This window comes from Urocitellus parryii, chromosome 14 (assembly GCF_045843805.1).
Source record: "Urocitellus parryii isolate mUroPar1 chromosome 14, mUroPar1.hap1, whole genome shotgun sequence".
In the NCBI taxonomy this organism is placed as follows: domain Eukaryota; kingdom Metazoa; phylum Chordata; class Mammalia; order Rodentia; family Sciuridae; genus Urocitellus; species Urocitellus parryii.
The window spans coordinates 43,226,310-43,248,413 of record NC_135544.1 but is presented as its reverse complement, the minus strand read 5'-3'; the positions used below and the strand labels follow the sequence as shown (position 1 = coordinate 43,248,413).

At 33.6% G+C, this 22,104-nt stretch overlaps 1 protein-coding gene across 5 annotated transcripts in view; it reads right to left on the bottom strand.

Moving 5' to 3' along the window:
- The window catches only part of Spock3 (SPARC (osteonectin), cwcv and kazal like domains proteoglycan 3), a 412,435-nt gene extending 390,664 nt beyond the window's left edge, over nt 1–21,771 (bottom strand). For 4 of the 5 annotated variants that reach the window (XM_077792629.1, XM_077792627.1, XM_077792630.1 and 1 more), the window contains exon 1: nt 21,583–21,771. In XM_077792629.1, coding sequence (XP_077648755.1) covers nt 21,583–21,771 — 189 coding nt within the window. Of the gene's footprint in view, nt 1–21,578 lie in introns of all 5 variants that reach the window. The other variant, XM_077792628.1, reaches the window with a different exon arrangement.
- Nucleotides 21,772–22,104: the final 333 nt, after the last annotated feature.

The window sequence follows — 22,104 nt, the reverse complement described above, 5'->3', positions numbered from 1 at the left end:
GGTTTGTACTTTTAAAAATTGTAATGATTTTTAACTTCAATCATTCTTCTATTCCTATTGCATCAATAAGAGAAAAAGTTTTATCTGTAAACCATGATTGTAAATCAGAGAATCAACTGCAAAGGTCACATTTCTTTACCTACCAGGTACTAGTGTGTTATAGAAATCTCAATCAATTTAAAACTCACTTAGAGTCCTTTCAAAATGAATACAAATAGTTTTTTTCAAATTGCATATATAATGTCAATAGTGATCTTGAACTCTAAGGTATCCAACAGAAACCTTCAAACAAGGTCAAAGTATTTTAGAAAATTATAGTAATCTTTGAATTTTTTCATGATCCATGACAAAATACAAAACAACTATAGCCCAAATGAATTCCAGAACTGCCTTTTGATTTGGTTACTACCAAGCTGCCTATAATGATGATGCTGGAGCACAATCTATATTGTGGCAGCCTTTATCACAGGTCCATTTACAGTAGCTCTCACTTAACAGGGTGTAGTTGCATCATTCAGGCTTTGCATACATGACCTAATGTGAGTCTGGGCTCTCTGATGTCAAAGCATAGGGCACAGTTGCTCAGTGAGTCTCAGTTCTTTGCTAGGGAAATATTTCTGTCCTTCTCCTATAGCTATTTAAAATAGACTCAGACAGGGGCTGGAGATGTAGTTCAGCGGCAGAGCACTTGCTTTTAGCACATGTGAGGCACTGGGTTCATCCCTTTGCACCACATAAACATAAACAAATAAATAAAGACATTCTGTCCATCTATATAGAGAGAATGGATAGTATATAAAAAATGGACAGTATATAAAAAATATACTCAGAACTTATATATGAGAATGTTTTGTTTTTATTTTTGACACAAAATTCAACATTTACATGTATAATTTCTTCCCGTGTTCATGCAAATGTAGATGTAACTCAACGGAAAGTAAGATTTATATGTATCTTAGTATACATATAGATTCTCTCCATATGAATTCACAATGCCATATAGAAATACCACAATTTATTCAAAAGCTGAAGTTGCTTTAAAATCTTTTCTGGTATTTGTGATATTGTTTATTATTTTCTCCTCATGCATAATGGTAACAGTAATAATTTTTATAAATGATATTATAAAATAACATTCCCCAAAATCTAGAAAAATTATATATTTAGCAAGAAAAAGTTCATTTTATTGTGGTGTTCCATTTTGTCCTTTTACCAGTATCAGTTGCTATTTAGTGTTGAAAAAGAAAATAGAGCTGTAGTTTGAAAACAAACACTACTGCCAGAACGATTCATTTAAACATAATGAAGCAAATAAGAATCTCTCTTCTCCCATGATTTAATAATGTCAGATTCTTAAAACATAAAAATTCATAGTTTCAATTTTTGAGTTTTTAGATATTTTATAGAAAGGCACTAAATTTTAAATATCATATGAAAATACTAATAAGTAGTCATCATAAAATATAGTGAATTGCAAGGTGGCATGCCATTATATAGATTTGTTCATCTACTACATTATAACAAAATTGCATTGTATGAATATTTTGATTTATTATTATGATGAATATTGAAACATTGTATTGTAACATTATAAAATGCTATGGTTATATTCAAGCAAAAGAAGTATATGATTTGATCTCAAATTATGTTCTCAAAGGCTTCATTTCTATTTTTAATTTTATGCATATAGATGCAACTTCTATTAAACTAGTCAAAGATTTCTTCCAACAACGTGTAACTTTAAAAAATATTTTAACAAAATGGCAAAGTATAACAAAACGAAATCATGGAATAATGCTTAATTTTTCCTTTAAGTATGATATTTATTATCATTCCTCTTTTTCTATATTTCAGAGGATGAAATATGTATCAACAGTCACTGCCAGTATCTTTTTAAAACAATTTTAAATCATAGATTATAAATCTAACTGCTTTTCATTAGCATTTCTATTAATATTAGTAGATTCTTCAAAGTGAATGCATAACTCTAAAGATTACAAATTAAAAAAACTATGAAAGAAATTTTTATCATGCTTTGTTTTAGGGTAATAAAAATCTATATTTTTTTAATTCAGAGTATAAGATTTCAAGCTACAAGATATATCTCAGATAATTTGCTCATTTTTCAAGATCTTCTCCAAATAATTGCTCTTATCTTCATATTTTTATTATAAAATCAGGTTTAAAAAGATTGCTTTTCAAAAGATGCTCTACCACAAAAAAGAAGAAAGTCTATAAATTTCACTTTTCTCAAAGGTTACATGCAGAGAATAACTCAATCATTTGAGTCTTAACAGTGCTTCATCAGTGTTTCTTCTTACATGGAAATCTCATTTTTAGAAAATTTGAGTTTAGACAAAAAGAGGCAGTGAAAATACTTTCTGAAGCTTCGAAGGCTTGCCTTGGGGTGGCTAATTTCTGTGATGACTTGTGGCAGAAATCCAGCAGCCTACTGTTGACATTTTCATAGTAATTATAGCTCAGGAGCTGGCTGCTTGGAAGAGCAAAAATGTGTCACATATGACATGGCAGACCTTTGCTAATATTCTTTTTCTTTTTTCCTTTACTATGGCTTAGAATTGATGGCAAAAAGTAACAAGGTTGTACAGTAAATGAGAGTTTCAATGTAAAAAATCAGATTGTTAAGAAAGACTGTTTAAAATTAGGAATGACCAGGTGTTCCATAAATGACGTATTCAATAAAAGTCCCAAGGAAAAATATGACAAGATGTGTTATTTACTGAAAGCATTGAGCAGGGCTCTGATATCTACACTTATTCCTATATAATTCACCCATCTATACATGAATTTGTTTTAAAGCACCATTTTACACTCCCAGAGTGTAATGCACATACTCTTAGAAGCATGCCTCTTTCCACTGCTAACTCTACCTTGCAAAATGTGCTTCAGGAGTTCATGTGAAAGAGACGTTGCATTTGACTGTGGATCATGCAAGGGGTCATGGAAGAAGAGTATAAAATGGGCTACGAAAAATGAGAAATGATACAGAATAGATAAATAAGAGGGCACAGGCCTTCTATTCCAGATGAATGGCTCATTTGGAGGAAGTCACAAAAACAAGAGAAGCATAAAATATAGCACAAAGGTAGACAATAACTCAATTTGAGTGCTGGGAAGCACACACACACACACACACAAAGAGAAAATAGAGGTGAAAAAATAAAATATGGTTTGGAGGCAGATAGGGAACGGCTTTGGGATTTGAGGATAGGAAATCTGGATTTTATTTGGTGCTGACATTTGTAGATAAAGTATCTGGTGAGACCTGTCTGTCACTAGAAAGATCCTGGCTACTTACCAAAGAACTCCCACTGTGGTAGTTCCTTGATGAATTCACCACTGTAAATAATCTGGCCTTCAGCCCTGAAGCCTCAGAAACCTAGTTCTGCCAGCAGAAACCCATGTCAGGATAGTTGGTGCAAACTCTCCCCGAGCTCAGCTGGGTGGGCACGGAGACAGAAAGGGAACTATTTTGTCCTTTACACGTTATAGAGGTATAGACCAACCCTGGATAAACACTGGTGGTGACCATTCTTACTCCTGACCATTCTGCTCCCTGCCAAAATTTGCCTAGGTAAGTTATATTTCTTTTTCAATTCAATCTCCTTCTAATAAACTATTTTCTTCCAAAAATGGGTTGCAATATTTTAAAAGCTTACATTAATACACACAGACTCAGGATTCACATGATCTCTCTCTAACATGACTCCACACATACAATGACTGGTCCATTATCTGGATATCGCAATTTATCCCATCAAAGTCAATCCTACTGCAGGTTTTTGGAAGGCAATTTACTGTGCCAGTGATGTGAAGCTCTACTGGATAATGAATTAAAGAATGAATGTATGTTTTTGAATAAAGGAACAAGATAAGAACTATAATTTGGGAGAAATTAATTGATCAGTAAAGGCTTCCTGATGCTCATCAGCAGAAAAAAAACCTGAAAATGTGAAGGTAATCTACAGAACCAGTGTAAGTAAGAGATAATGAGGATCTAATCCAAGGAAGAGTGAAGAGTCTTTATCTTGAAATTTACCTGAAAAGGGCTGGGGATGTGGCTCAGTGGTAGGACCCTTGCCTAGCATGGATGAGGCACTGGGTTTGATCCTTAGAGCCACATAAAAATAAATAAATAAATAAACAAGTAAATAAATAAATAATTTTATTGTATCTATCTACAATTAAGGAAGGAAGGAAGGAAGGAAGGAAGGAAGGAAGGAAGGAAGGAAGGAAGGAGGAAGGAAGAAAATTACTGCAGACAAAACTTACAAGTGATTAGATTGGGAACAGGAGCAAGGAAGACAAGAATCAAAGTTGCCTTCAATAAAAAAATCCCTGTAATTGTAAGAACATTCAAGAAATCTTTGCAGAGCTTTAAGTTAAAAATTCTGTTTATATAAGTGATGGCATTGCACAATTCACCTATACCCATGTTATCATGGAGAATATTTTATGGAATTCTGAATATTTTATGTAAATTCTTTTTCATCTGATATTTTCTGGACTGAGTGATTATTTGTATCCAACATGCTGAAGGGTTTGGGTACAGAGAATTTGTTTTAAAAATAAATCAATTGTAAAATATAGAAATACTTTAAAAGTTATGTTACAGAAAAAACACTCAAAACTAAATGACAGAATTACATAGGAACCTTAAAATGAATAGAAACAAGATTAAACCACAGGAATAAGTTTCAATTTCAATCTAAACTTACGTGCAAAAATTGCCATATTAATACTTAAAATTTTTTTCAATTTTTTATACCATGTGAAATGAAATTATATTGCTATTTCATTTGCTTTTCATTAATAAAACTAAATTCCAAAAAAGAACAAAATTCATTAAAAAATTGTTTGAACTTTGTCAGCCAATTTTATTTATAAAATTGGTTCAGTTAAAATATATTAAAAATTGCAAAAACATGGAAAATATGCTGTTTAAAATTGGTATAGTATACATATTATTATATGTCCTTTACACAGCATATTTTGGTTTTTATGTGATTTAGTCAAAATTTATTTAAGAATTTCCTTAGGTAGGCAGAATTTCATTAATGCATACTATATGCATGCATTAAAATTCACACTGAACACTATTTAATAAGTACAATTTATACATATTAATAATATATTTTAAAAGAACAAAAAATGCTTGGTAATGAACATACAATTTATATCTAATTTAAAAATCAATCAGGTCTTTTCACTGGATGGTAACAAGTAATAACAATATCCCTAGGTTCCTATAAAAACTGAATTATGCAATTTTATTAAACCATCTAGGAGAAAAATCACTTATAGTTTCATTCAAATTAAAAAAAAAAGTTGAACCCACAAACCACAACACTGAAGGGCTTTTATTCAACAAACACAAACCAGAAACATCATAGTCTAGTCCAACAATGAAAGGGTGAAAAATAATGTATCTTATCCAAGATAAATAATGAAGACCAAACATGTTTTTAAATTGCATTATCTACAGAATCATGAAGCTATTTACCATTTACAAAACTTATCATTCATAAAGAACTTTTTTTATAGTTTATGATCACAGGTTCTGGAGGAAGGAAACTTTAAAATATTCAGGGACAAACAGGCAGACCCATCAGAAGGGGGAACTCTTAGCTCAACAATGACCTTGTGTTCAGAGTGAATTAAGCATATGAACCCTCCTATAGCTATCACTCCCCATAGATGAGGTTTTGACATTTTCCTTTACTTCTGACCATGGTACCATCAGTACCTCTGTACTGAGTTTGTAATTTGGGGGACCTATGCCAGCCTTCCTCTACTCTTCTCCATAATCCTATCATCAGTGATAACAGCATGTATAAATAAAGGGGCACTCATTGCAAGGGGAAAAAAAAGAAAAGAAGAAGAAGAATTTTGGCAGGAGAGGGCATTTAGCTATTCAAAGCAAACAAAGCAGTTCTGAAACTAGATTTCCTAATCTCATTCCAGGACCTATAAACTGCTGTGGTTCTCAGCCACATGGGTTGTGATGCATAATGTATGTTAAAAAAAAAAAAAAACTTACTTTTCAAATATATTCTATTTCTCAAAGATAATGAAGGACTTCTATCTTTATTGTTGATTTGTTATCTAAATTCAACATGTCATTCCACATTGGAGACTTTTACTGAGAAAAATGTGCACTTGGAGTGAAAACCATCAATTCTATAACAAATAGTTTAAATGACAATAACATTAGCAAGCAAAATAATAGCATATTTAATGAATTCATGAAATTCTGAGGATAATGTTGCTACATGTGTTGGTATTTGTAAAAAATCTTACTTTGCCTAAAAGGTTACTTTCAGATTCCACAGCTTCTAAACTTCCCTAGCTAACAGAATGGAATGTGCCTTTAATTCACAGTTTCGGTTAAGTCCAATCATTCTTTTAAAACTATGAAGTGTATAACATCTCAATTGCAAGAAATTACATTTTATGTCAAAGGAAAAGTTCTCAGGTAATACTAGGTTAATGCTGTTGATACAATGTTCCAGAAAATTTTCCCCCAGGGAATGTTCATTTTAGATGAAGCTAAGAGCCTCAGGGACATTGGAGAAGAATATCAGATGTTGCCAAGGGCACCTTAGACAGCCTTCCTGAGAGACGAGGAGGCTGCCTATAATTTCATACTGCACTGTATGCCATGAAAGGCCTATAAATATTCCCCTGATCTCCTAAAACTGGTTCTTCAGCAGATGCTAATACCAAGAGCCAAAGCAATTAGCAAGCTCGTATTTCAAAGTATCCAGCATATAGTACCCCGTGTAAATATTGTGAAAGTCACAAAAGTAGCCTGGCAATAGAAAAGGAAAAGTGAGCTATGATTAAGGGACTATCAAATTACTATTTTTAGGAGCTGTATCTAGTAAGCATTTTACCTCATTCAGGAAGACAATGCCAAGTCATGTTTTATATATCTGGAGGCAATTCTATTTAAGTTGGTGCACTTTTGGTCCCTCTCCTTTTAGGTCCCTGCTGAGAATAAAAATTAAACTATATATATGCTGGGTAGGGTTTGTGGCTCAATGGTAAAGCACTTACCCAGCATGTGTGAGACACTGGGTTCAATCCTTAATACCACATAAAGATAAATAAATAAAATAATTAAAAAGAATAAAAAAATTTTTAAAATCATGTGCTAATATTTGGAACACTCAATATAATACTTCAAATTGACTATAAAGTACTGTAATTTTTATCAAAATTCCCATTTAAAATACTATGTACAAAATTTCTTTCATAAAAAATACTATATACAAAATTTAGCATGAAATTCAGTATCAGTTAATTTAATAAGAATAAAAATATAAAAATCATTGAATTTAATGTATTCTACTTTTTTCAGTATGGCAGCTAATTAATTTTGTTCTTTTGCTATAGAACTATAAAATGAAAAATCTAAAATGGAGTATAATCAATGATTAAACTATCTAATATTTAAAATAATATTCTAGATAAAGAAGTCTTGAAACTGTACATAAGACAACAAAATTATTTTTAGAAATTAGACGCATTCCAAATAATTATATGATATTATTTCATTTTTTTCATTTGTTCTGATTAGTTATACATGACACTAGAATGCATTTTGACACATCATAAATGGAGTATAACTTCTCATTCTTCTGGTTGTACATGATGTAGAGTTACACTGGTCGTGTAACAATAGATGCACATAAGGTAATAATGTCTGATTCATTCTGTTATCCTTCCTATCTCCATACCCGCTCCTCTCCTTTCATTCCAAAGTACTTCTATTCTTCCCTAGCCTGCCCACCCCGCCCCTTTACTGTGAATTAGCATCCACATAGCAGAGAAAACATTCAGCCTTAGGTTTTTTGGAATTGGATTACTTCAATTAGCATAATATTCTCCAGCTACATCTATTTACCTGCAAATGACATAATTTCATTATTCTTTAAGGTACAGTAATATTCTATTATGTATACATACCACATTTTCTTTATCCTTTCATCTGTTGAAGGGCACCTAAGTTGGTTCCATTGTTTAGCTATTGTGAATTGAGCTGATATCAGCAGTGACTGTGGCTATGTCACTATAGTGTGTTATTTCAATTTTTTAAAAGTCAATACTATTATAACACTCTTTGATATTCAGTATGGAAAACAAAAATTTAAGTGGTCTCCTATGAATGTGATTGGCAGTCTTTCTCAGAGCCCATTCAATACTGATTAAACATAGATTATATGTTCATGTATTGATTGTACATGGTAATAATTTGTGAATTTTTATGTCTGATTAAGTGAAATAAGCCATTTTTCTTTTTTTTTCTTTTAACCTACTTTGAAAATAGGAGCAAGGAAAATCAGTCTCTAGCAAAAATAAATAGAAGTAAAAGATGGAAGGAAGGAAGAAATATCATAATTGTAATAATTGGAAACTAGGTACAGTTAGACCTAACAGTTACCAAAATTGTTATAAGCCAAATGACAGTCATTGTAAGAACATATTCATCATTTCTTTTACAGCCATTTTCATCAACAGTGAATATTCAGAAGTGGACAGTGATATAAACAAAATAAAACAAAACAAAACAAAACAAAACAAAAACACTAACAAAAATACCAGTAATATGCAGTTACCAAATGTAGTATTCCTATAGGAAGAAGCATTCTTTGAACAGTATGTGATTTTCAATTACTGGCCTTTATAAGACTAATAAAGGACAGGCTACTAGACATCTCCTGTCCTAGCTTCAAGACGAATCATGGTAGCATCATTGTGATGGTAAGACAATGGGTTCTACTAAAAATTTCAAATCTTTATGAACTTCTTGATCTAGCTGGTGAGAAGATCATCAATGTGACCATTTAAAAAGTCCAAATCTGACATTTTAAAAGGTGGAAATCCAATTTGTCTGTAACAATTCATTTTAAGTAGTCAACTGTTAATAAGTAGCAAAACAATAAATAAATATTATTTTTAAAGAGTAGGTTCAAATACTAATCTTGAACAGATTGACTAAGCATCTTAAAATGTTGTCTCTACATTTGTAAAAGGAGATTAATTGTGTCTACATTTTTAGCTGGTAAGAAATTTTAATGAAAATAAGAAACTACTTAAAAATTGTTAAAGGACTTTAATGAAAATTTCTCCAGATATAATATTACACATGGCTCAAAAGTACAGGAAATAATGGTCAATAATACTAGTCATTAGGGAAATACAAATCAAAACCACAATGGGGTATCACTTCATATCCATTAGGATGGCTGTTTTATCACAAAAACAGAAAACAAGTATTGGCAAGGTCATGGAGAATTGGGAAATTTGTGCTTTACTGGAGGAAATGTGAAATGGTACAGCCTCTATGGAAAATAGTATGGCAGTTCAAAAAGGGTTAAAAATATAATTACCAAAGAATCCAGAAATTCCACTTCTGGGTATATATCCAAAAGACTTGAAAGTAGAACCTTTGACATATTTGTACACTCACATTCAAGCAGCATTAGTCACAGAAGCCAAGAGGTAAAAGCAATCCAAGTGTCTATGGATGGATGAATGAAGAAAATGCAGTTGTAGTCATAAAATAGAATATTATTCAATCTTATAAAAAGAAGGAAATCCTGAGGCCAGAACACAAATGAACCTTGAAGACACTGTGTTAAGTGAAATAAACCAGTCACAAAAAGACAAGTACTGACTGGTATCTTTTATGTGAAACATATATACTAGTCAAAGTCATAGAAACAGAAGAAAGGTAGTTGCCAAGACTCAAGATAGAATAAAATAGGAAGCAGTTTTATGTGTGTCAAGTTTCAGTTTTGCAAGATGTAAAGATTTTAGAGGTTAGTTGCACAACAGTGAGAATACACTTAAAAATACTGACCTGCACTTTAAAATGGTTAATATAATAAATTGTTTCTTTACTAGAATTAACAATAAAATATGCCATATATATAAAATACCTAAAGTGCCTAGCATACAATAGACACTAAAAACAGCATTTATAAGCCAAAAATCATCATCCTTCCTATGCTTAAAGACTAAGTGCCTATGCAGACCACCCCCAAACTTAACAATAATCGGACTTAACCATTTTAAACCTCATAATGGTGTGAAACAATACATATTCAGGGGAAACTGTACTTAGATTTTACATCTTTTCTGAGACTAGCAGTATGCTATTTGGTGATTTTTCACACACTGGGAAGGGGCAGTGAGCCCCAGCTCCTAGTCAGCCTTGCAATCACAATAGAAAACAACCAACATTATGCTATATAGTTAAGTTATGATGTTTGCTAGTATAAGTGCATTACATGCCTTTTACTGGTCCTTTTTAGTTATGCATAGCATTAGGATTCATTTCTACATAATAATAAAAGCTTAGAATATAATTTGTTGTAATTCAGTCCCCAGTACCTCCCCTTTCCCTCCCCTCTACTCTACTGAACTTACCTGCATTCTTGACTTAGGTATTTCCAACTTATCAGGATGTAATTCCACCCTAAGTCCAGAAGTACTTATATTAGAGAGAGCCCAGACTGAAAACAGCTGTGTGACCTCAATCCTCAGTTTCCTCACCTTCACAATCGAAAATAACTGCATTCTTTATAGAAATGTCATTCACTAATGTATTTTATAAAGTTACAATGCTGCAGGAATATAATGTGCTCTAAAAAAGTGTTTGCTATTATTCCTATATTATTATCAATTTCTGGTCAAGGGGGAATCTGACATTAATTTATATTTTTAGAACTTAACCAATTTGATACTTTAAATAAGCACATCTTTACAATCATCCTCTCTTGCCATAGTGAGTGAAGTGTTGGTACCATATGCATATACAAAATACAGACAAGGGATGCATTTAGCTTATTTGAAAAATCATTTGAATAGACTGTCATTAATTGAATTGAAATGTTTTAATTGTTTCCAATTAGTGTCAAATAATGTTGTATTTACTTTATGAATTCTGAATCTAGTTTCTATACCACTTTTCTTATTTTTATTATTTTATTCATAGTATTAATTATTTGTATTTGATAAGGTTGTTTATTTATAATTTGGCATACATTTTATTATACAATTAAAGGTATTTTATATTAACATAATTAACACAGCTAGCTGGAGTCTTCAGAAAATAAATTATGACAATTAGAAGATATCCATCATTAATAATAATAACCTGGAAAATTTATATATAGTTAACTTTTCCTATGTATTCAGAAAACATAGATAAAACATGATACAATATTAATGAAATACTATTAGAACTATCTTCAAGCAGGTATATCAGCATATTGTTAATTTCTAATTCATATAAAGAGCTAAAGAGCAATTCACAGATATGTTAGCTATTTGATCATGTGTACAAAGTATCTCTATATGTTAATGTTCCTTTATGCCTGAAACATGCCTGAAATCACGGCAATTTGGGAGGCTGAGGCAGGAGGATCACAAGTTCAAGGCCAGCAACAACAACTTAGTGATACCCTGTCTCAAAATAAAAAGGGAAAGGAAAGTGGCTCAGTAGTAAAATGTCCCTGGTTCATTTTCCAGTACCAAGAAAAAAATAAAAATACATAAATTTCCTTTTCTAAATTATGTTAACACTAAACCAAACTATCAAATATTAAGACCTAACCAAATAAGCATAATTAACAATTGCTGCAATAGTTGATTAATTACTTTTTTATATTGAAATAGTATAATTAAAAATAATCAATTACATTTTTCCTTATGAAAACATAATGTTGAATTTTATTCAATAATCTCTATTTTACAATATGAGGAATAATATTGAAAGCACATAGGATACATAAAAAAGAAAAGTGTCTATCTCTTATAAATCTTGAACATGGTTTTTACAACTTTAAGTGGACTAATGAAATATCATAATGTTATTTCTGAAGGAAGGAATAAAACTTTATTATTAGCCTCAGATTCTGAAGAGAAAAAAAAATCTGCTCAATGTGTTCAGAAACAGCAATAGTGTTTCTAGTTGGGGCCATTATTTCCTTGATGAATTAAAAAAAAATTAAAAAGATGGTGAGAAAGAAATGGAAGGTCAGATGACTGATGGTGGACATATAGGATGAGAAAAGCACTAATTCTTTGGAATAAATTACATGACTAAAGTGGCAAAATGGTTTTATAAGAAGATTTTTTAACCTATTTTTATCCCTTGGAAACTTTTATACTGTTGTTATTGCTAACTTAATTTTAACTGGAAACAAAACATCATACAAAAATTATATAATCACCACTTATAAAATAATCATGCCATATATGTGTGTGTGTATATTAAAGAAAACTAATCTTGACTTAACGATTTTTAATATATATATATTTTCTATCACCAAGTATTTAAGAGACAAACTGCGATTGGCTATCTCTGCTATCCATGCAAGGAGCTCATGCATTCTGTCAACAATGTCTGAGGTCAGTAACAAAATCGAAAGTGTAAAGTCTACATGTCAGGTCTGACAAATCAGACTTACTGCTGTTCCTATTTCATAACCATCTCAAAGATACTAGAACGAAAACAATTGTTCTTTGATTCCAAGGACAAGAGCTTCTTGGACTCCGAAACAGCATCCTTCCTAGGATTATCCCATCATTTCTAGGGTTACTTCAAGTATTACTACAGTAGAATAGTATTATTTTGGTATTATACTCCTACTTTGCACTAATGGTGCTTTCCTTTTTGCTGCGTCAGAGCAAATACAACTTGGGTACAAGAGAGTGTATATATATTCTCATATATACACTGTAGACAGTTGAGGGATATGAGAATTAAATTCAAATCCCACCACCACACCAATCACCATGATGCTTCACATAAAAGCATTCTGGACCTATGACTAAATACTCATAGTTAAAAGGATATTCTAGAAAATACACGAAGTGATTTCACTAAAGGAAAGCAAAATTGGTCATCAGTCCTATTATTGTGATTACCTCTTGGATACTTCTTTGGTTCTGACCATATAAACCTTTTCTCTTAGAAATTAGCACACCACTATTTGCTGCCAAACTTCTACAACCAAAACCTTAGGAACCAAGCATTCCATTTCCAGCATGGCCATCATAACTCAGCCTGCCATTCTTGGCTAAGAGCACAGGGGGATGACATAGAATTAGGAAGGAATATTGAAGGCATGGCTAACTATTCATAGGCAATAATACAAATTCTTATCAGTGGACCCAGGAGAAGAGGTTGAGAATATTTTCAAGGGATATTTAGATGATGAATAGAGCATGACTAAAGATAGTAGCTACCAATATTTTTTTTTCTGGTACCAAGGATTGCTTTCTTTCTTTTATTGTTAATCCTTTGCCATTAGAGATTAAGTTCCATGATATACCTTATAGCAAGGTAAAACCATGTAACTAAGTCCAGGCCCACGGGACATAAGTAGAAGTCATGTGTGACTGTTTTGGGTCATAAATCCTTTAACAGAAACCCTTTATACAGGATAGAAAATGCCACTTATGGAGAAAAATGGAAAGCCCAGGCCTGAACAGGCACTTCTTGATGGTTACATGGTTAGGAAATAAAACTACCTTAATTAAGGCACTCTGATTAAAGTTCTCCTTTTTGTGAGAACTCAACCTTGCCCTGACTGATACATTGCCAATTATAAGTGAGGCAGAAGTAAGAACAAATCAACCTGTGAAATATCTGCATTTAGCCACACAGCCATTTACTGAAGTACAGTAGTAGTAGTAGAAGAAACAGAAGACACTGGTGTTTAATCTTACTTACAAGACAAGAAAAATATTCAAAGACATTAGAGTAACAAAATTATGTAACCGGAGAGAAACTGTAGGAAGACAATTGGATAAACTGGCAGAGGATGCCAAGATACACATTATTACCAACTACCGTTGACTATTCTAAAATTGAACCTGATGGTTTGGAATGGTATTTCCATTTTGGTACAGGTTAGAACTCATAGTCCTAAGGCATTTTAGTACTTGACATTTTTTTACAATAATTAAATTCTTACTTAAATTGCAAAACTGGACTTGAAGTGGTCAGAAATGAAATTGGTTGATAAATGACAGCACTGTTCTAAGAGTCTTAAGGACTATTCAGTTGGCAATACATATCGAATATAATGTTCTTTCCTTTATTTTCTAGTGCAAACTCTGAGCCAGTTATTGTGCTAATGCAAGGTGAAGTGGAAAATTTGTGGGGGAGGAAGACTGCAGTCTATATCTGTAAGAAGTTTGCAGTCTAATGAGGTATCCAAATCTGTAAACTTGTTGACATAGCAAAGAGTAAAAAAGATGAAAGGCTTTTCATAAATGGGAAAAGACATATAAATACTCCAGGAGCTTTCGGGGTTGAATGGTGTGTATAGAAGATTCAAAGATCAGCCTTTAAAAGTAGGTACATGAAATAAAATTGTGACCCAGATCATGAAATCATGGAAACTAAAATTGAATAAGAATATACAATGTCACTCTGAGTCAGAATCATGAGCTTTAAATGCACCCAACCAAGTAGTTTCACTGTAAGGGTAGAAAATAAATGCTATCCATCAGTAAGCACTGTTTCTTTTGCATATCTAGCTAAAAAGTTTAAGGATCTAATCCTAGAGCTGCTGACTTTCTATAAGAAGCAAAAAAACACAATGTGGTCACACATGTAGTAGAGAATGAGATTATCTCAAGCTATGTGAAGCAGGAACTTACACAAGAAACAAAAAACAAAAACCTAGCATGACTTAAAATTTTTGGTGGGGGATTGTTGGTTTTTTACTTCATGTGTTTGTGTATAATGTGTATGTATATATTTTATATATATATATATATATATATATATATAACATATATGTTTATATTATACCTATACCTACACTACCTATAATTGTCTCAATTTTTAGATTCCTTTATCTGCACCTGTTTGAAGATAGACACACACTCACATAAAGTGTATATTTATAATGCATGCTATTTTATACATAGAATTATTTATGTATAAACAGACTAATGTATTTCCTAATTCATTTAGTTATACTTTTCTAATGATTCACTAGAAGTTTAAGAGCTAGAAAAGTAAAAGTATGTGGTACTTTATTTTCTGTTAGGAAGAATCCATGTCAAATTAACTACATTTTGTTCTCAATTCAGACTTTCTTAAGGACTTTGCTAATATGATACCACCTTTCCCTGAGGTATCTTCTCTAGAAATTTGCAGGTCAGTGGACATTCTCTGACCTGCCTTCTTTCATCTTGCGATTTCTGATCTGACAAAAACAATTTAAATTTTCACTGGTGGGCTGGTAATATTAGTGATGACAAGATTAAAATACAGGGATGTGGAGGGAACACCATGACATGGCTTAAATAGGACCCACATGATAAGGACAGGAGTCAGGTACTAGCCCATTGTTGCAAGAGTTACTCAGGGGCCCTGAATCCAGACTGCCTCAGCTTCTCTTAAGAAGTCTGACCTGCAAACATGTACAGAATATTTAAAGGCTTTTCAGGACTAACCCAGTGCTAATAATCAAAAAAAAAAAAAAAAAAAAAAAAGAAAGAAAGAAAAAACATTCAAGAAAATGCAATGAATTAACTGATTAACTGTGAAGAATTCTTCCCAAGGCAAGGTACATATAGGTATATGCTTGACCAAGATAAATATAATTAATGATTATGACTGTTACGAATATGATCTCATAATAAGAATTACTGAATTTGTGCATATAAGAATTGGCTAGTACTATTGAGGAAGTATTCCTGAAGAGAGAAAGTAGTAGTTTACTGTGCTAAATACATCTGGTTATATAGTATCTACTTGGTATATAGTATTGAAAAGTAAAACAGTAAAACCCTGCAGCCAACTATTAAGGCAGCATAAAGAAGAAGCCCTGCCTTGCACCAAGGTGTCTTCCCTAGTACTTAAGAAAAACAACCAGGGTGAATTATTAAAACCCACCCCCTAAAAAAATAAAACAGAGAGAGAGGGAATGAGAGCTTATTCTTTGAAGTGTATCATTGTTTGAACCACAACGCACCATGAAGCCACATGGTAATTTACTTCAATAAGGCCTAGATATCAATAGTTTAATTTGCTTTCTTGTTTTACTTATTAATTTTTTTATTTATATGTGACAGCAGAATGACAGCAAAATGCATTGTGATTCTCATTACACATATAGAGCACAGTTTTTCCTATCTCTAGTTGTATACAAAGTATATTCACACCAATTCATGTCTTTATACGTGTACTTTGGATAATAATGTCCATCGTATTCCACCATCATTTCTAACCCTATACCCCCCTTCCCCTCCCACCCCTCTGCCCTATCTAGAGTTCATCTATTCCTCCACACTCCCCCTCCCTTCCCCACTATGTTTAGGTCTTCTTATATCAGAGAAAACACTCATACACTGCTGGTGGGGCTGCAAATTGGTGCAGCTAATATGGAAAGTAGTATGGAGATTTCTTGGAAAATTGGGAATGGAACCACCATTTGGTTCAGCTATCCCTCTCCTCGGTCTATACCCAAAGGACTTAAAAACAGCATACTACAGGGACACAGCCACATCAATGTTTATGGCAGCACAATTCACAATAGCTAAACTGTGGAGCCAACCTAGGTGCCCTTCAGTAGATGAATGGATAAAAAATTGTGACATATATACACAATGGAATATTACTCAGCAATAAATGAGAATAAAATCATGGCATTTGCAGGTAAATGGATAGTGTTAGAGAAGATACCGCTAAGCGAAGTTAGCCAATCCCCAAAAAACAAATGCCGAATGTTTTTATTTGCTTTCTTATAACATTAAAATTTGAGAGATTCTCAGAGATCTTTTTTCTTTTGTAGTCTACTAAGTTGTCAGGAAAGACCTTTCACTATCTGTCATTAACTCTCAGATATTCTGAACACTCAAGAATCTTAACTCAGAGGAAAACAGAAAATAACAAAAGAAGTTAAGAAAAGTTTACTTACTACTCGGTATCCCCAAATCAGCCATTCTTATAAAGTAAAATTATTATTGGCATGCCCTGAAACACATCAATCTCTATGTCCCATTTCACAATATTGTACACGCCCTTTAGCCAATAATCAGGTTACATTTTTAAAGTTAAATTTTAGTGCTTTACTATTGTCTTTATTGTAACCAGATTACTAAAATCACTTAAGGAATAAATGTAAACCAAAGTTGACTGTAGTTTGTGCAACACTAATGGTAACCATTTCTTAAAGTTCAAAAGGGCCTCAGGTTTTTTTTTTTTTGAAAAATAAATCTGATTTAAAACTTTAAATTTTGATTTAATGGTACAATCTTGATTTTTTAATATGATTTATTAAAAGTTTGCTGGATTTTTATTGAACTGCTTCCAACATATAGTATTTAAGGGTTTCTCATGTTTTATCATGTCATTCTTAATTAATATGTGTACTTCAGTTAAATCAATTACATATAAGGTGGATGATGGTATTACATCATCCATTACCAATTAATTCATTGGTTCCCAAATTCAACATTCATTTATTACATGATAATGGATATGGTTTAACTGAACTTATAAATATAAATGTTTGAAATATGTAATATGTGAGACATTTGAGCTAATGATTCACTTTCCTCATAAGAGCACTGCTTTCAAGTTCTCCTAATATACATATAAGAACTGGGTGAGCAAATCCTGTAAACTACTGTGCTTGGACAAGGCAGTAGGACTCCCAAAATTCCCTCACTGAGAAACCTTGTGTTCTTGATTTTACTACTACCCAAAATTGCTACAAAAAATAAAAACTAGTATATCCACTAAACAAATCCCACTGTTGAGAGTTTTTAAAAATTTCATTTTGTTATTAAGGCCTCATGTATGCTAAGCATGTGCTCTACCACTGAGTTGCATTCCCAGTCCCTATTTTATTTTATAATCATATAATTATACTCTGAACATAACATTGGTTCTACTATACTTATTTTTAAATGTATTAAGTTTTCTAAATCTTTAGATTGAGTTAAAATGTAATTTTCTTCCCAAGACATAAGAATTAAAAATCTTTACTAGAATTTTATAAATATATAAATGATTTCAAAGAGTTAAAAGTTCTTAACTTTTATATAATTCTATTCTGTGCACACTGGAGAACAACAAATGCAAAACAAACTTTATTCAACATTACTAGTATAGAGTAGTCAAAATCCTTGGCAGTAGTGGGGCTGGGTGTCACACTCCTATAATCCCATCAATTCAGGAGGTTGAAGCAGGAGGATCCTAAGTTCAAAGTCAGCCTTGGCAAGTTGGGAAGGCCCTGAGTTACTTAGTGAGACCCTGTCTCAAAGTAAAATATACAAAAGGGCTGGGGATATGGTTTAGTGGTTAAGGGCCCCTGGGTTCAAATCCTGATAACAAAATAATTATGATGATGATGATGATGATGATAATTCTTTGAAATATCTTTTTTGTGAAGACTAACTCATGATAAGCTTTGAGAAAATGAGTCGCCAGGGGTAATAGTTCCTATGTTCCTCTACTCTTAATAACACTTCCCATGCATGCTGCTCTTCCCTAATCCTTTATTATAAATAAAATAACCAGCATAGTGCGCTCCTATAATCCTAGCAGTTCAGGAGGCCGAAGCCCAAGGACTGAGAATTCAAATGTAACCTTGGCAAAAGTGAGGCGCTAAACAACTTGGTGAGACCCTGTCTCTAAATAAAATACAAAATAGGGCTGGGGTTGTGGCCCAGTAGTGAAGTGACCCTAAGTTCAATCTCTGGTAGCATGAATAAAGACATAAATAAATAAATATGTTCACATATTTATATTATATATTAAAATCATTTATTTCTAAAATTATTCCATTGAATTAAATTGAAATAACCATTAATTGAGTTTTTAAGTAGTTTCAAGGTATTTTTCAAATATAATTCAAAAAGTAGCACAGTTCAAACTTTTTTTAAGGAGAGACTTTTAAAATAATGTCAGTTTTATATAACAGTCACTCTCAAGAAGTATGGTAAAGATTATTTACAGTGTTAATTATGCTGAAGCATCACAACTTTTTTTTTATTTCTGAATGACATAATTATAATTTTATGGAGAAAAAGCACTAAAAATAACACTTCCATTAAACTGTTACTATAAGATGCAGTTCAGATTCCTTGTGTCTTCATAACTGAGTACATAAATCTGCGTTAAGATATAAATTCTTACACAGTACACATAAAGGTAGATTCATGTAGCAGTTTTGTTTCAAGCAATGTCTTTTAATCATGTGCTTTCAGACAAAAATAAACTAATAAATAAATCACATCCATAAAGATACAGACCAAAAAAAATATTGAGTTAATGATTTCCCAAAAGGGAAAGAATATGTAAACAGCAGTAAGGTGGAGAGTCTAAATAAGGATTCTATGTTAGGCATTGAGTTATGACTTCAGAAGCATGCTGTCAGCCTACATTTCATCATGTTAATAATGAGCAACAGGTGGCTAAAGGGGAAATATAATGATAACACTTATCTTCCCCATGCCTTCCAGAAGTCATCTTTATAAAAATGTAATTGTCTTATTAAAATTGCTATTCTCAACATAAGTTTTGCAAAAAAAATCTTTATTATATTTCTATGTATTGCATATACTCCAAAACAAATATTTGCTTAAAATATTTCAGTAAATCTTTTACTTAAGCGTATACACGATTTTGATGGAGTTTCCCCCTGAGATTATAGAAGAATGTCTGAAAATACTAGAGTAATGAAAATATTCTAGCTCTGTAGAAGTTGAATGCATTAATTCTAGAATTTTTAGTTCCATAGTAGGCAACTCAGCTTGCCATAAGAGTTTAAATCAAACACTTCACAAACTGTCCAAATATAGGCTGCTCATTCTCACTGATTCAATAAAGCAATTGTACTTAAACCAGAGGACACTAAGATATTCAATATTTAAAATATTTTAAAGAAGCAAGTTTGAATTTCATTTTAAAAACTGAAAAGCAGTCACTATATAAAGACTATATAAAATGTGAAGCATTGTTCAAATATTAACAAAATTTTCAATATATTTTTCTACCATGAGGGCATGAGAAACAGAAATTTTCTCCAGATTTAGAAATATCACATTTGCTTATTTTTGTTGGAGTCAATATTAGTACAAACTTAAAACAAAGAGGTAAAGGTTCACCTTTATAAGAGAATTCATTTAGCAATAAAATGACATTTAAGCTTTGTTCACAACGTATGTAAGAATAAGACCTCCATTAAGTATTATCATTATCAATTTTCATCCTCTGTATCCATGCTGAATATCAAGTAGCTGCACCTAGATTTAAAGTCAAATTACCTTTTTTTTTTTGTTTTTTTCCTATTTTTCCAGAATCCCCTTCAGGACTTGGCTTGCCAGGTACTTTTTTGAAGGGGTGTTGGGACAAGGGGGTCAAGGAGCCTAGCTGAAAATTAGCCTCAGCTTCCATTGATTTTTGCCAAATCGTGACAGAGTCTGAGCTGATGAAAGAAGTTAACTCATCTACACGTAGTGCACTGCAGATGGACTCCCTAAGAAATTCTCTCAAATGTCACAGTAAGGATTGGCAATTGTCTGTGAATCACTCTGGCTCCTTTTCAGGCCTTAGGGTTTATTGAGAGGATTGGGGACCTGTAATCAAGTCAGGGAGACCTCTTTACCGGAACAACCAAGTTAAGTGCGGCAGGATGAACTGTGTTCTGGCCACAGCCAGCTCTTGGGTCTGCTCAGATCAGGTGTGTGTATGTGTGTCTGTGTGTTGGGGGTGGTGGCGACTAGCATGTCTTGGCCATTGGCTCCAGTCAAACAAAAAGTCCAAGTCTGTAAAACTCCTTTCCTTTAAATAACCTTTCAGAAAACTCCCAAAGAGACTCTACGGTTAACTCTTTCATGGATGTCGCCTGCGGGCGTCCCCACCTCGGTAGATTTTACAGCAGTGATTAATTGGGAAATAAAACCTAATCAAAAGCATTGCAAACACGTTCTCGGTTAAAGTTAATGGTGAAACACAAATCTGATCGCAATTTTATGTAATTGGAGCAGTTCAACTTCTGCCTCCTGGTGCTGCCAAACAACCTCCCACCCCTGGAGAGCGGGCATTTATAAATCTTACATCTTCCTACCTCCAAACTCAAATTCCTTAATGGACCATTAGTAAAGGGATCGATCCTAGTTACTTTAGTAGCAATACAACGCAAAGGCACATCTGCTGGGTTTACCAGTGCCAGAAACACCATTCAAAAGTTGAGAAGGTAGAGCCAGCACTTTGCAAACCTTTTGGGGGGGGGGGGGGCAGGGGATGGGTGTGCTGTGGGAGTGTTGGGTGGGGGAGAAAAGAGTGAGAACCTGCTGTGACCTGAACTCCGGTGCATCCAACACGCAAGTCCCCCCTGATGCTAGCTGGGAGGTGGGCAGCGAAATTGCTAAGTTCTCCAGCAGCTAGGAGAGCAGCCGTTCCCCTCAAAATTCCTCTCCCTAGGAACTGAGCCCACTCCCCACCCCTAACCGCCGTGATCTTCGCCTTGAAGCCCAGAGCGCGTGTGTCTGGGAATGGGGACGCGCAGCACTTACGTCTCGGAATTTGTTCCACTGTCCGACTTCCTTGTCATACTGAGAGATTGTGGTGAGCCATTGTTTATCGTCCAGAAAATTACCGCTGTCCGACCGCCCCCCGGCCGCAGCCACCGCCGCGGCAGCTGCGAGAGCCTGACTGCACCAAGCGGCTGCACACACACACAATACGGCTGACACCTTGAGCATCTGGGAAAGGAGACACAACCGGGAGGGGGGATGGCAGTGTCAAATAAGGGGTACGAAGACTAGGGCGACCCCGGAAGACATGCATCAGCAACGACGGGGATAGAGAGAGGGGGAGACAAGCAGGGACAGGGTGTCCCCCTTCCCGCAGGCTTTACCCCCAAGCCCGGGCACTCACACACACGCAGACCCACGGGAGAAAAGGGGGATCTAAGAGGAAGCCCCAGCCACAGCAGCAGCCCTAGAGGGCAAAAAGAAACCGCTTCCTGGCACATCACCTTGTTGTGAGCCAGCACTGTGCTCGCAGCTCCTGCTGGAAATGCAGCCCAGCTCAGC